The sequence below is a fragment of the Lycium ferocissimum genome, chromosome 4 (assembly GCF_029784015.1).
Source record: "Lycium ferocissimum isolate CSIRO_LF1 chromosome 4, AGI_CSIRO_Lferr_CH_V1, whole genome shotgun sequence".
Taxonomy (NCBI): Eukaryota; Viridiplantae; Streptophyta; class Magnoliopsida; order Solanales; family Solanaceae; genus Lycium; species Lycium ferocissimum.
Genome location: NC_081345.1, coordinates 53,790,096 through 53,804,238, shown reverse-complemented (window position 1 = coordinate 53,804,238; position 14,143 = coordinate 53,790,096). Strand labels below are relative to the sequence as shown.

The 14,143-nt window shown below is 36.9% G+C and overlaps 1 protein-coding gene and 1 long non-coding RNA gene across 3 annotated transcripts; both read right to left on the bottom strand.

The window, feature by feature from the left end:
- LOC132053520 (protein SUPPRESSOR OF PHYA-105 1-like) lies at positions 1–12,182 on the bottom strand. 2 transcript variants are annotated; one of them, XM_059445591.1, is made up of 11 exons: positions 11,819–12,182; positions 8,556–9,840; positions 7,023–7,180; positions 4,160–4,955; positions 3,596–3,742; positions 2,984–3,301; positions 2,838–2,897; positions 2,197–2,277; positions 1,998–2,130; positions 1,605–1,878; positions 1–773 (listed from the first exon to the last, which is right to left on the bottom strand). In XM_059445591.1, the coding sequence occupies exons 2-9, from the start codon at positions 9,768–9,770 to the stop codon at positions 2,089–2,091; spliced, it is 2,817 nt and encodes a 938-aa protein (XP_059301574.1). In that variant the 5' UTR covers positions 9,771–9,840; positions 11,819–12,182; the 3' UTR covers positions 1–773; positions 1,605–1,878; positions 1,998–2,088. The 2 variants fall into 2 exon arrangements, with proteins under 2 accessions (XP_059301574.1, XP_059301573.1); XM_059445590.1 differs by having other exon boundaries at positions 1,998–2,277; positions 11,819–12,181.
- A 1,009-nt stretch (positions 12,183–13,191) lies between these two features.
- LOC132054857 (uncharacterized) lies at positions 13,192–14,143 on the bottom strand. Its single transcript, XR_009414382.1, has 2 exons — positions 13,558–14,143; positions 13,192–13,397 (listed from the first exon to the last, which is right to left on the bottom strand). It is a non-coding gene; the product is annotated as an uncharacterized LOC132054857 (long non-coding RNA).

The window sequence follows — 14,143 nt, the reverse complement described above, 5'->3', positions numbered from 1 at the left end:
TGATGGGAATAACAATAACATCGAAAATAGCAGTTACAACTACATCAGGGCTTCAAATGCAGCCAATATTTGTGCCTCAGCAAAATCAATAAATTATCAAATTAATCAATAATGAGCGAAGAGCAGAGAAGCAGCTAATATGGCATGCATAACAAGTTTTTCTACTAATTCATATGCTGGTTCCCACTGCAGTTGATCCACTACTTCCAGATTGCAAGAGGCATGGAAAATCACCACTCAGAATAGTGGGGGAATGGAGAGTACATATCAAGTTCTCTGAGAAGTCGTGGAAGTTTGGGGATAATATGCTTTGAGATTTTAACAGGGACAGTTGCTCTCGAAGATAGCCAAGAGAAAATGAGGCGAAACATTGCTTCCTTACTCACAAAAGTGTGACAAGCTTGACAAAGTCGTCTTGGCACATTGATCCAAATCAACAGACAAGTTTCTCATTCATCCGCAGGATTTTTCACTACGTAAAGAGGTGGTTAGTGATGAACCCTGATCATAGCCAAATGGATTCGCCAACTACAGTGACATCGAGGCTGGGAACTCACGGAGCTTTCCCTCCCTGGAAAATTCCGTTCTGATCCTTTACCAGTCACACATACTTCTCCAAATGTTAGCTCACAAGGTGAGTGAAAAAGAAGAACGAAACATGAGTCACTGAGACAAATTCTGAATCAGGACGTGGATTGCGTCTACAATCTACATACATCACCAACTGAAAAGAAGTGGATTGTGTCTACCGAGACTTTTGAGCAAGAGACGATCTGCAAATGTCAGAGCAAGTTTAAGCTTAGCTTTTCGGATCTAGAGCTATTAAAAGCAGCAATTTAGAAAGGTCACTTTATATTGCTCAAAATGTCTTGAAGCAAAAGTTTAAAGAATGTATTGTAAACTCAAAGTCTGGCATATTTCAGCAACACGAAGGAGAATTCAACAAAGTGATATCATTTATGCACAAAGGTGAAGAAAACGCTAGAGCAAAAAGGGTTCTTTACTTGAAACTTTAACCAGAAAAGGAAAAGACGCACACATATTTCCTCCTTTTTTTTTTTTTTTTTTTTTTTTTTTTGCGGTGTATATGAGATAGCATAGAAGGAAGAGTACAGTTCGAGTTCACTGGTGTCTAATCATGTGCATTGACAGAGTACAGAAAATTGCTAAATGCAAGGCTTTAACATTATCTTAGGCATTGTTCAGAGGCCGATTCAGGTTTTGAAGTTTATGGGTTCTGGATTCTAGCTCTTTGGGTTCTAAATTTATGATGTGTACATAGTAAATGGCTTTTAAAGACAAGACAGGCTTCGGCAGCTCCTTTCATATTTGAAAATATGTGGTTGCAGGCAGCGGATTTTGGGGGGAGAGTCGCAAGGTAATGGAATAGTTTTGTGGTGGCGATGAACCTATCGTTTTGACTTGCAAACAAGTTAGAGATGCTTAAGAGGGATATAAGGGTGTGGAATACAAAAATGGTTGAATGAAAAAGGAAGGCTAGAAAAAGTTCTCCTCGAGTAAGATGCCTGGAAGCATTTTAACCCCAAATAGACTGTTCACACCATATTGAAGTAAGAAAGATATTTCCTCCAAAAGATCCATACCTCAGCTTTGCAAAACCAATCGTGCAAAGCATACTCTCTAAGCTGGTTTCTCAACTTTGCTGATGTCATTTCTTTGCAAAAGAAGCAGTGAAGGAGGCCAAACTGCTTCATCTCCATTTCCATTTATCCAGAAGAACTCTCGAGCCAGGCGAGGACTACATTAGAGTTGAAAACGTTTGGCTCTTAGAAGGGTTTTCTTCCTATTCTGAAGTCCATTCCATTTAGCCACGACTACGAATTCGGCTTCAATGTTCAACACCTAGATTTATCAATCCTGAAATGCTCAAAAACATTGTATTCAGAACAAAAATTGTGTGCTTTTGGACCAATTTAGTAACATGCCAAAGGAACTTCTAGTTTTAACGACTTATTTTACTGAATATAATAAAGTACCTTAGTTTTGCTCAATTCCAGCTGAAGCTAGGTGGAAAACACGTCTGCCAGCATGGTTAGGATTCAGAAGATAAGGATGATGAGCTTTAATTCATACCAAACGTAACAGCTTTATACATCCAGTTGAGTTTGCCGCAACAACCATATTAGATTTTTTTCTCCAGCAAACACTTGAAACAAATTGCCCATTACTCTCACCTTCATTGCCAGAGCTCGGATCAACAGATCCAAATTTATAAGAAGTAATTGGCATTGGTAGAGATCTATGATAAGCATATACCTGCCAAAAAATGTTAAAAAGTAAAGAAAGAATTGATACTTCTGCTGGAAGCTCGCAACCTTTAGATGTTGGGGATGGTAAAGGACAAAAGTAGGGATAATTACATTTTTGGACTGCTCAAACGAATAACAGCCAGCAGTACAGGTTTTGTATATTGTGTGTGTGTGTGTGTGTATATATATATATATACACATATATATATATATATATATATATATATATATATATATATCCATAATCAGTGTACAAGTTTTGTATATTTTGGCTAGCGCCCGTAATTAATTTCGGCCGACGGACAAAAAATGAAAAAAGCCCACAAAAGTAGGTGGTGATCCAAGAGAGAACCATCCAACTAACTGCTCTTTTGTAATGGTAGAAAGAAAACCCAAAGACGTGGAAGACAGATCCAAAAGGATCATAATAGCCTCAGATAAGAAATACACATAATCTTAGCTTTCCTCAGTTGGAAGATCAAGCTATCAGTTCTTCAAATCAAAATCACATATGCCTAATTGAGGCTACTGTTTAACATAAAACAAAATGATGAAATATGAAGTTACCTCATTAGATTCGGAACCACATGCAATATGCCCATCTAAAACTGATAATCCCACAAAGTTCTGTACAAAGCAAAAAGGAGATTAAATGAAACTGAACAACCTATAGTATTGAGATATTCATCGTAAAGACAATATCCTCTACTTACCTTCTCATTGGTATGTCCCTTGAAAGTTAAGCTGCAAGCATTTGAAGACAATCCTTCCAAACTTGTTCTATTTAGGTCCCATAGCTTTAGCGTGTTATCTGTGGATGCAGAAACCAGGGTACCATAATCTAAGAATTTTACATAGCTAACAGCCTTCTCATGTCCAGATAATGTGCACCATGGAATCCTAGTATGGCGAAGATCATAGCAGTAGATTTTGTAATCAGCAGATCCGAAAGCCAACAGATGAGAGGAGTAAGCAGAAAACTGCACACAGCATATGTTGGCAGGATTCCAGATTGTATCCACAGAACTTCGCTGCCGTACAAAACAGATCAAACTCTTTGTTTGTTGGGATAATTACATTTTTGGACCGCTCAAAAAAATAACAGCCAGCAAATGTATAAGTTTTGTATATTAAATATAAATATACATGTAATATACATAACATATACATAACCAGTGTATATGTTATGTATTTTTGGCCACCGCCCGTAATTAAATTCAGCCGACGAGCCAAAAATGAAAAAATGCCCTTGTTTGTTTCCATAGATCAAATCTAAATGAACAAACCAACTTCATGAAAAAGTAGACCTAGGATTGGTAGAGTACCTCATTAATATTCCACACTTTTGCGGAGCAATCATCACTTCCAGTGGCAAACTTTGTTGGATCCGCTTGACAAAAATCAACAGACCAAGCCCTCTTCTGGTGCTCTATATGTTGGGAGAATTCTTGACCTGTGCTTGCATCCCACATCTAGATTCAAAATATTTACAGCAAAGTCATGTTAATAAAATGAATGAAACACTCAACTTCAACTGCAAGCACGTGTTAGGTAGTTGATATACCTTTGCTGTGATATGTTAATGCACTTACTAATTAGGAAATATATTCTATTACATTCCTATGAAAAGATCATGCCAGAAAGAATACCTTGAGTATTTATAGGCTAGTCCGATAAGGGGTAAGAATTAAAAATATGGGATTTTTTTCTTTTTTGGCCCGTTGGCCGAAATTAATTACGGTCGCTAGCCAAAATATACAAAACCTATACATTTGCTGGCTATTTGTAAATTAGATCAGCGAAAAGCCTTGGACTATAATTATCTCTTATTGTCATAGTTCATGAAGATTCAAAATCTCTTTAACAAGTCCAGTGAAAAAAGTACACACCTTGACTATGCCATCATAATCAGTTGAAGCCAGATAATTCTTCATATAATTATTCCAGGAAACACAGCTAAGCTTAGATCTGTTTGACATCTCAGCCACAGGATATTGAGGATCCGCAGAGTCATTCAAAAGTGAAGCAAATTCAAAGATTTTGATTTTCTTTGAGACACAAGCTGCAGCTATATATTCCTCTTCATGATCAAAACAGAGGGAGCAGATCACATTTGTAGAGTTAAGAAGATCACCATTTCTTAATGTCCCATATTCCTCAAACTTGCAGTAGCGAGCATATTTACAAATACCTTCAAAGAAGGCTCCAATACGATCAACAGATTTTAGAGTAGGCCCCACCTCTTTTGTTGACAACTTGTCACGGCTCGTCAACAAATCTGTGTCTGTTCGACCTATTGTATCATTTTCTGCAAGTTGGATTTGGGATCTCATGCAGAAGTAAGCACTTTCAAGCTGAGAAATATTTTTCATTAGCTTTTCGTTGCTCATATTTGTAATAGAAAACGATCTAGAAATACAGTCAGTCGAGTTAAGATGTTTTTCCACCCAATCTGAAGTTCTAAAGATATCTTTTTTATCGACGTCCTTGATATCAGCTTCTAAGCACTTTATACTTTGTAATAACTTGGAGGTATGATTCTGCTTTTCCTCCTGCAGTGAAACTAGGAAATAGAGCAACGTGTCTGAGTCAGGGTCATCATCCTTCTTCTCAATAAATGATGGGACACCATCTATTTTACATACTTCTTCAGCTACATATATTATTTCAGACTGCAGGATTTCCCTGCAAAGACAATTAGAGTTGTGCCTGAGCTTCTACCAATTATAGAAGTTAAACGTCACTACGACAAAGCTAGACGGTTACCAGCAGAAAAGCGAAAATATCTATTGATCAGAAGGACAAATTGCAGGCCAGAAGCCATACTCCCTCCGTCTCAATTTATATGACACTCTTTCCTTTTTAGTCCGTCCAAAAAGAATGACACCTTTCTATATCTAATAACAATTCAACTTTCAATTTACCTTTTTACCTTTAATGAAATGATTTCTAGCCACACAAATTTCTATGGTTTTTTAGACCACAATTTTCAAAAGTCTTCATTTATTTCTTGAACTTCGTGCCCGGTCAAACGCCCTGATATAAAATGGGACGGAGGGAGTACTAACTATTAAAGAACAAATAACAATTTTAAAAAGGGCTTTTTCATTATTTGCCCGATGGCCGAAATTAGTTACGGCCTACGGGCGCTAGCCAAAATATACAAAACCTATACACTGATTATGTATATTATATGTATGTAAAGAAACAGATCTTGGGCCTAACTCAACCCTAAAAGATAGCTCATAAGGGGAGGATCGTCCAAGTCTATATAAGGAGACCACTTATCTCATTAACCACCGATGTGGTACTTTATTTCATTCTTCAACAACCCACCTCACGCCCAGGTCTGGACATCTGGTGCGTGGACGATATTTAATATGGGTCTTGGGCCTAACTCAACCCCAAAAACTAGCTCATGAGGGGAGGATTGTCCAAGTCCACATAAGGAGACCACCCATCTCATTAACCACTAATGTGGTACTTTTTTCATTCTTCAACACCCCACCTCACGGTCGGGTCTAGACATCAGGTGCGTGGACGCCCTACATCAGGTGAGATGGGTCCTGCTTTGATACCATGAAAAGAATGGATCTTGAGCCTAAATCAACCCCAAAAGCTAGCTCATAAGGGGAGAATTATTCAAGTCCATAGAAGGAGACCACCCATCTCATTAACCAACGATGTGGTACTTTTTGCATTCTTCAACAATGTATATTTTGTGTACATAATATGTATATTATATGTATATATATACTTAATATACAAAACCTAACCATTCGCTGCTATTATTCTTTTGAGAGGTCCAAAAATGTAATTATCCCTTTAAAAAGTGTTTTTTCCCTCGATCCAACCGAGTGGCAGATACTTTGCTATTTGTTTCCACCATCACAGAAATGCAACTCTTCTCTGTCCCAGAGATCCTAGTTAGGACGAAAAAGAATGAATTTACTAACTCTTAAAGCTTGGTGGGGGGCAAGGTGCATTTTACTACATATGTTCCCATAGAGACTACAGCAGGATTAGCCAGTACTCCACTTGAGATTATGAAAACATTACTCGGATAGCATCAAGTTGATTTTGTGATCAAACAATGGTAGCGTACCAGCTCTAACCTAGTGGTGTGATATCTACCACTCCCTCTGTTTCAATTTATGTGAACTTATTTGACTGGGCACGGAGTTCAAGAAAAAAATGAGGAAAAAAAAAAGACTTTTGAAACGTGTGTTCTTAAACATGCCATTGTGTGGTTATAAAACTTTTCAAGCTTGCAGTCTAAGCATGCCATAATATTTGTGTGGCTATAAAATCTTGTCATTAAGGGTAAAATGGGAAATTTAAGTTAAAGGTCATTCCTTTTGGAATAGACTAGAAGGAGACAAGGCCACATAATTGGAATGGAGGGAGTATATAATAAGGTGACAAAAGAAGTGGCCAAGATGCCTCAAGCCCCAAAAGACTCCTCCATCTCGGATTATAGAAAAATCATTCTCGAACAACAAACCAGTTTTACCCGAAAAGAAAAAGGACCATAATAGTTACTATAACTATATCAAACTACAAGGAATCTGTGATTCGCAAAAGTTGAAAATGCTTTGAGTTTACTCAGAGCAACACAATGTTTTCCAGATAACCCAATCCTAGGATACTGTATTGCTGGCTGTCTTGCAGGTACGTCAACATTGAATTGTTTCAGCAAAGTCCAAATAGCAGAATATTATATTGCACATGAAATTAGAAATATAATAATACCTTGTTGTAGGACGAGAAGAAGGTACAGGATGAAGCATCAAAAAGCAAAAGCCAACTTCCTTAGGATTTTCACAAAGAAAATTTGGAGGGAGAATGCGACTTTGCAAATTCAACATCGCTGCAGAACGTGCCGCTGGTGATTCAAAACAGCAGAGCAACTAATAGAAAAACAACAGGAATTAGTAAGACTAAAGATAATATATCTCACACCTTCGGCGAAGGGCATTGTCAAACAAAACATCCATTCTATTCACCCCCAAATTAAAAAAAAATCATTAAATTAGCCGGAGTGTGTAGAGCTACATATATTTGTCCAGATGACAATAAAAAATATTGAAAATCTGAGGAGAACTGAGAACATTGGAGAATCTGAGGGTTAAACCTCAAAAGTCTATTTAGAAAAGACAATCATATCCAGGCTGGAATATTCTAGTACAAAGATCCAGTAGAGTGGGTGAGCGCAAAAGTATCATAAAAGCATTTGGTTCCAAAAATCTCAATTATATTGATTTAAATTCCATTTCTTAATGCTCAGGAAGCGAATTGATTCAAGAAGTGCTAAAAGGAAAGGCAGTAGGTGATTCATCATCAAATAACTTCCTTCCTTTTTTTGGTGTGTCCTTTCTTGTTTGTTTGAGATGTATCATGTATGTATCATAGTCTTTTTTTTGGTGAGAAAGATAATTGTATCATAAAAGCACTAAGCATTTTCCCCCCTTTTTGTTGTTTCCTTTCTTGTTTGTTGTGTGTATGGGTTCTGCTTCATTTAGAAATTCCTTCTTACACGAAAAAAGAAAACAATTTACAGTTGAACTTGATCTGTTGGAATGAGTTAGCTTTATCTTCAAAACATCTGTTGTTCCTTTCATTACAAACACACAATAGCGGATGTATGTATTATGGTTATACCAACATTTGAGATCATCTTAAATTCTGCTTCATCTTAAATTCAATATCTATTGTGCCAAATATATTTAAAGTATTATTTCACCTCACTGTTGTCTGTTATAGAAGTTCTGACCATAACTGTAGAATTTGACTTTTATCTTATAATTTTTTTTGATAAGAAATTTGACTTTTATTTTTGATAGAAAGGTAACTGTATTATAAGAAATCCTTTGCTAATCTTATAGGGATTCTAGGAGGCTAAGAATTAATTCTACATCATTTACGAACTCTTCCTTAAACCAAAAAGAGAACAAAAGTATATAATAAAACTTGATATGTTGGATTGTGTTTGTCGTATCTTCAAAACGTATAGTGCTTCTTTCCCTCCACACTGTCCACCATTTATTTATATTTGACATTAATATTACGTGGTCTTTTATTGTTCCTCGCTGATATATGAATCAAATCATGGAGAACGAGCAATCATGTAACATATGTAGCATATAATATTGTGAACTTTTCAGTTGTATAAATCTTGCTTAATATGGATTGGACTGTGCAAACAGAACCTAAGTTCGTGTCTGAGAGGTGAGACAATTGGACAGAGAGAACAAAAAAAGAGAATTTATTAGTGGTTTTACTCACCTCAAAGAAAAGAACCCCGAGACTGTAGATATTAGATGATGCAACGCTTTTGTGATCGAGTTCTTCCGGACAAGTGTACCACTTCTTTTCCAACTGTTTAATGTCAGACTCCAGCAGACCCCCAGCCTTCAATTGCGTGCCCTCATCATGAGAACAAAAAGGAACCTTCCGCTGCTTAGAGCCCGAGTTACTTTCAGCATGTCTATCAATGTTGGATGGCCTTTTCCCGTTAGTATTTTGGTTCACGACATACATGGAATCTATCTGAACAGATGGACCAATATATTTAACACCATTAGGTGACAGTAAAATGAAATAGGAAGGCCGTAATTCCTGGAATGCAGTTCCTTGGGAGTGCGCAATATCGATTAACTTCACAATCTGCCGGAATATGTGAATCCTCTCAGCTTTTTTAATCTGTGATCCCATCAAGTTTATCCACTCTCTCAATGTAATTCCATTAGAATTAGCACCAGGCTTAAACAATGCATCAGATGCTACCATTCTTATTGAAGCTTGTTCGGACTCATTCTTATTCTGCAGATTAGAGGCGGTATGAACTTCTTCATGAAGCGCAGGGCCTTTTGGTAAAACATCTTTGCCTTTAAGAGATCGGTTAGCGAAAAACTGAGAAAAGCCAGATGTAGATGAAAGTTTTGATTGACTATTTCCCGGAAGTAATTTACTGCTTGGGATGATTAAGTTAGGGTCTTCTGTTGATTGGGAAGACACTGCATTAGAGCCTTCTTTGATATCTTTGTCCGATGCATGCTTCAGCATTTTCAGCGCTAGCAAATTCTTTCCTGGAAAATCCGTGGATGAAGGATCTCCATCCCCCTTCACACTTCTAGAGCCAGCCCCTAATTGATAAAACTGTTGCCACTGAATTTGCGGTTTCTGATTGGTTTCTCGAATATTCTCGGAGCATCTAAGAGAAGCTGGTTCGGAAATTTTGTAAATACTCAATTTTTCAAATGTGAGCCTTGAACTATTCAATGAGTAAGAACTTGTACCATGGGGCTGAGTATCCTTCATGGACATTACATATCTGTTGTTGGTACCTGAACCAGAAGAAATTGATCCCTCCAGAAACTCAAGACTGGTAGATATAGACTTTCTCATCGATGGTTCAACAGAAATATCATCCTCCCTCGTTTTAGGTAGCACATTCGTAGCTACATCATTTGCCTCTACGTCCTCCTTTGACTGGTCCATATCATTCCAAATGGACTCTTTCAATTAAATACCAGCTGCATTCGGCAATGATTAATCCTTGAGAGAATGGCTGAAATAAAAGAAGCACTTTGTAGTTAGCACAGAGGAATTTCAAGGTACTAAGGGAAAGGGGAGAAAAATATCACTTAATATCTTTCCTCCTTCACCTAGTCAAGTTGGTCAAAGGAAGTTTGCCGAATAGAGTTGAACATGTTTTTATCAATACTAGCACCAACAAAAAAGAGAGAAAAGAACATCCTATGGGCTATGATCATAACTAAATGTCAATACATAAAATAAAGAACTAGTTTTGAACTTTTGATTAATTTGCTGTCTATGAATGCTCATGTATTATTGGTAAACCCACAAACTGACAAACATAATTGATAAAGGCCTTCAAATTGAAATAGAAAAGAAAAAGATACAAGTGAAAAGGGGTTAAAAAAGGAAACCATGGACAATGAAACTACGCTAAGCTAGCCTCAATATCTGTTCTCGCAAAATCCAATTATACAATTGAGGATATTATCGCACTGGGGAAACAAACTCAATAAGCTGAAAGACTAAACCAAACAAAAGAAACCCAAGAAACAGACAAACTGAATCCAAATTCCCTGGCTCATAAAGTTCAATTTTTTACCAAATCTTAAAGCACACCCACAGCTCAAGTAGCAATAATAAAGATATCACAAGACTAGCCTGAAAACAGAAAGGGAAAAGGGTCAAACTTTCCCCCTCTAATATGCAAAAAAATCGATTTTACCCTCCGTTATACTATCCCTATAAAAATACCCCTGCCGTTACCTAAATGGTTCAAACATACCCCTCAACCGTTAGGGTTGTCCAAGGTGGACACCCAATCCCATGTGGCACTGACATTTTGATGAGGTGGACAACACGTAGCATGCCACCTCAACGCCCCATCCCATTTTATCCTCCCCTCCACTTGTTCTTTCACCACTAACATTTCCTTCCTCTCCATCACCATTGCCACCGCTAACACCACCATGATCATCACTATCTATTTATTTATTTTTTTATGACAAGGGAACCCGCAGCAGCTACCACTCTTCAGGTGCGCACAGGGTAAACCCGCTGCTGTGCAATAGCCCGCAAACCATACATGAGAGATAACCCACACTAGGCAAGCCCCGTGCGACGAGCTCGACTCATAAGGCAAATCCCCTGTTGTCGTAGGCAAGGGGTTTCGAACCTGAGACCTCCATTATGGAAGTCCCATGCTCAACCAACTGTGCCGCTCATGCTCATCATTATCTATTTATTTAACTTAGTAATTGTTAACTATTCTTGAAGGAGAAATATAGAAGTGTAAGCATAATTAAAGAAGGAAACCATGAACAATGGAATCTAACATCTTCAGGAGGAAACCAAAATCAAGAAGAACACAATACCCAATGTATACAAGAAAAACAACAACTACGCCTAAGCTAGTTCGGGTTCGGGTATATGAATCCTCAATATCTGAAACACCAAAACCAAACAATTTCAAAACACACAAACTGAAATTCATATTCCCTAGCTCATAAAGTTCGATTTTTAACAAATCTTGAAACGCACCCACAGCTCAACTAACAATAATAAAGGTGTCAAAAGACTTACCTGAAAATAGAAATGGCAAAAAAGGGCACTTTCCCCAAGCATCAGATTCCATTATAGTTCACCATGATTACAACAGTGAAAATCTGGAGTTGATTTCTCATATGACCACTCAACTAATATTTATTATCTCAGAAAATCCAATTATCCAATTGCGGATATTATGCATTTAGGGAAAACAAACTCAAGAAGCTGAAGCACTTTACCAAACAAAGAAACCCAAAAAACACACAAACTGAAATCCACATTCCCTGGCTCATAAAATTGAATTTTTAAACCAAAATGCACAAATAGAGTAGCTAATACTATTTTTTTTTTTTTTCCTTCCAATGATGAAACAACCAAAATAAGCAACAAAGTTCAAATCTTTACCAAATCTTAAAGCACACCCACAGCTTAACTAGCAATAATAAAGATATCAAGAAACTTACCTGAAAATAGAAATGTTGATAAAGGGTACTTTCCCAAAGCATCAGATTCCATTATAGTTCACCATTTTTATAGCAATGAAAATCTGCCTAGCTCATAAAGTTCAAATTTTTACAAAATCTTGAAGCACACCCACAGCACAACTAACAAAAATAAAGATATCAAGAAACTTTAACTTGCCTAAAATAGAAATGGTGAGAAAGGGTACTTTCCCAAAGCATTAGATTCCATTATAGTTCACCATTTTTACAGCAATGAAAATCACTTATCAGTAATCAAGATTCTATAACCAAGTAAGTACAACTTTTTTAGTGCATAACCAGAATTTTGGTATTCTTGCAATTATTAATTTATATTGTATAGATATGCTAGAAAAAGATTATGGGTGACCTACCCACTTGCAGATATTTAATGTTTTTGGGCAATGATGCTTGTTAAAAGTGGGAGCATTGAGATATTGTTTTTGTCAAATTATGCTTGTTGAATGCCATAGTATATCACCTACTTATTTGTGAAGAGAGAGGCGAAAGGACCCTTTAAGTCTTGAAAAAGAGATTTTCTTTTCTTTTCTTTTCTTAAAAAGTAATACTCCCACCGTTCTATTTTACTTGTCATGTATTGACTTGGCACATTTATTAAGAAGTTAAAAATGAAATAATAGTTTTACTATATCACCCTCAATTATTGCTAAGTAACCTAATAACTGAAATCAATAAAACATACTTTAAAAGTTGTGCAGTTACTCAGAATTTCTTGAACTTTCCAACTTAATAATTAATAGTAGAGAAAAGAAATAAAATCACCCCTAAACTTGCACCGAAAACTCACTTTAGCAATTTAACTTTACGGATGATATTTTACCCCTATTGTTGTCCAAAGTTTTCCTAAGAGGTGACCTGGCAAAGAGTGTGTTATCAATCGCCTAAAAGCGCGTGAGAAGAAGAAAAAAAGCTAAAATCAGCCAGAATTAAACACTTGTCATCTTCCTATTGGATGAGACAAAATTAAGTGTACTTAATTAGCTTTTTTAAAATAAATTTTTCATTTTAGGTTTCCTTATTATTTTTTCATTTTTCCTTATCTTTTTTTCCCATTACCATTTTCTTCACTACCCTTCTTCTCCACACTTCCTTCACAGCACCACAATTTCAATTCTACCTTCAGTAAACAAACAGCCATACCAATCGGAAGGTTACCCATCTACAAATCTGACGTCATAGAAATTCATCCCCTGATTGTTGTTGAGGGTAAATTCCGCCTAACTTACCCGCGGTATAGCACCAACTCCGGCGCATTCCATCTTACCAGAGTCGCAATCTCCGGCGACGCAGGTGAATTTACCGATGGAGGGGTCGTTGTGTTATGAACTCACTAATTAAGAACACAATTCAACTACTCAATTAATCGATTTAACCTCTAACAGTTAACAATTACATCAGAAACTCTGCATTTGGTACTCAAACCAACAATTACAATCAACAACCGAAAGAGTTCACTAATAACAGAAATGAAATAATAAGAAATAGGAAATTATAATCGACAGCTCCAACGAAAAGATTCAGCTAGCTTCCAACATCATGCCTGAAATGAGAGTTCAAATGCGATAGGTTACTCGAGCTGAATTCGTCCACATCCAGATAGTAGAATAAGAAATTAAGATAGGGATTGAGAGAATCAGATTTAGATGAGAAGAGAAAGAAATTTAAGAAAGAAAGAGGAGAGCATAAAAGAGAAATGATACCGGATTTCTCAATGCCTTCCACACCCGCAATTTCTTCTTTATATAGGTTTGCTTCCCTTAATCTCGGCCCTTCCTTCACTTTAATCTCAGCCCTCCACGTATATAACCAACTTTTGAATTATTTGTTGAATTATCGTTAATTGGACTGTAATAGCTACTCAATACATTGTCGTTTGGATAAATGATAACTAATACTCTTTAGACTTAGGTCATTACATTCCACCCTCCTTAAAATCATTCTTGCCCTCAAGAATGTTGTTGTAACTGCTGTATAAATTATAGAAATTGGGCCTTAATAAAAGACCAGTCCTCCCATGTAGCTTCTTCAGGTGATAGGTTCTCCCATTGAATTAAAACTTTAACTGCCACTCCATTATTCTCCTTGATCGTGCGCCTCTGCAAGATGGCTATAGGTTAAACTAACATTTGACCATCACTCCCCCACCAAAGGAACTTGTTGCTGGGGTGTGACAGAGGGTCCAACTCTCTTCTTGAACGGTGAAACATGGAACACAGGGTGTATTTGAGCAGTGTTAGATAGCTACAGCTTATAGCCACTGTACCAATCCTCTTATCCACCATATAT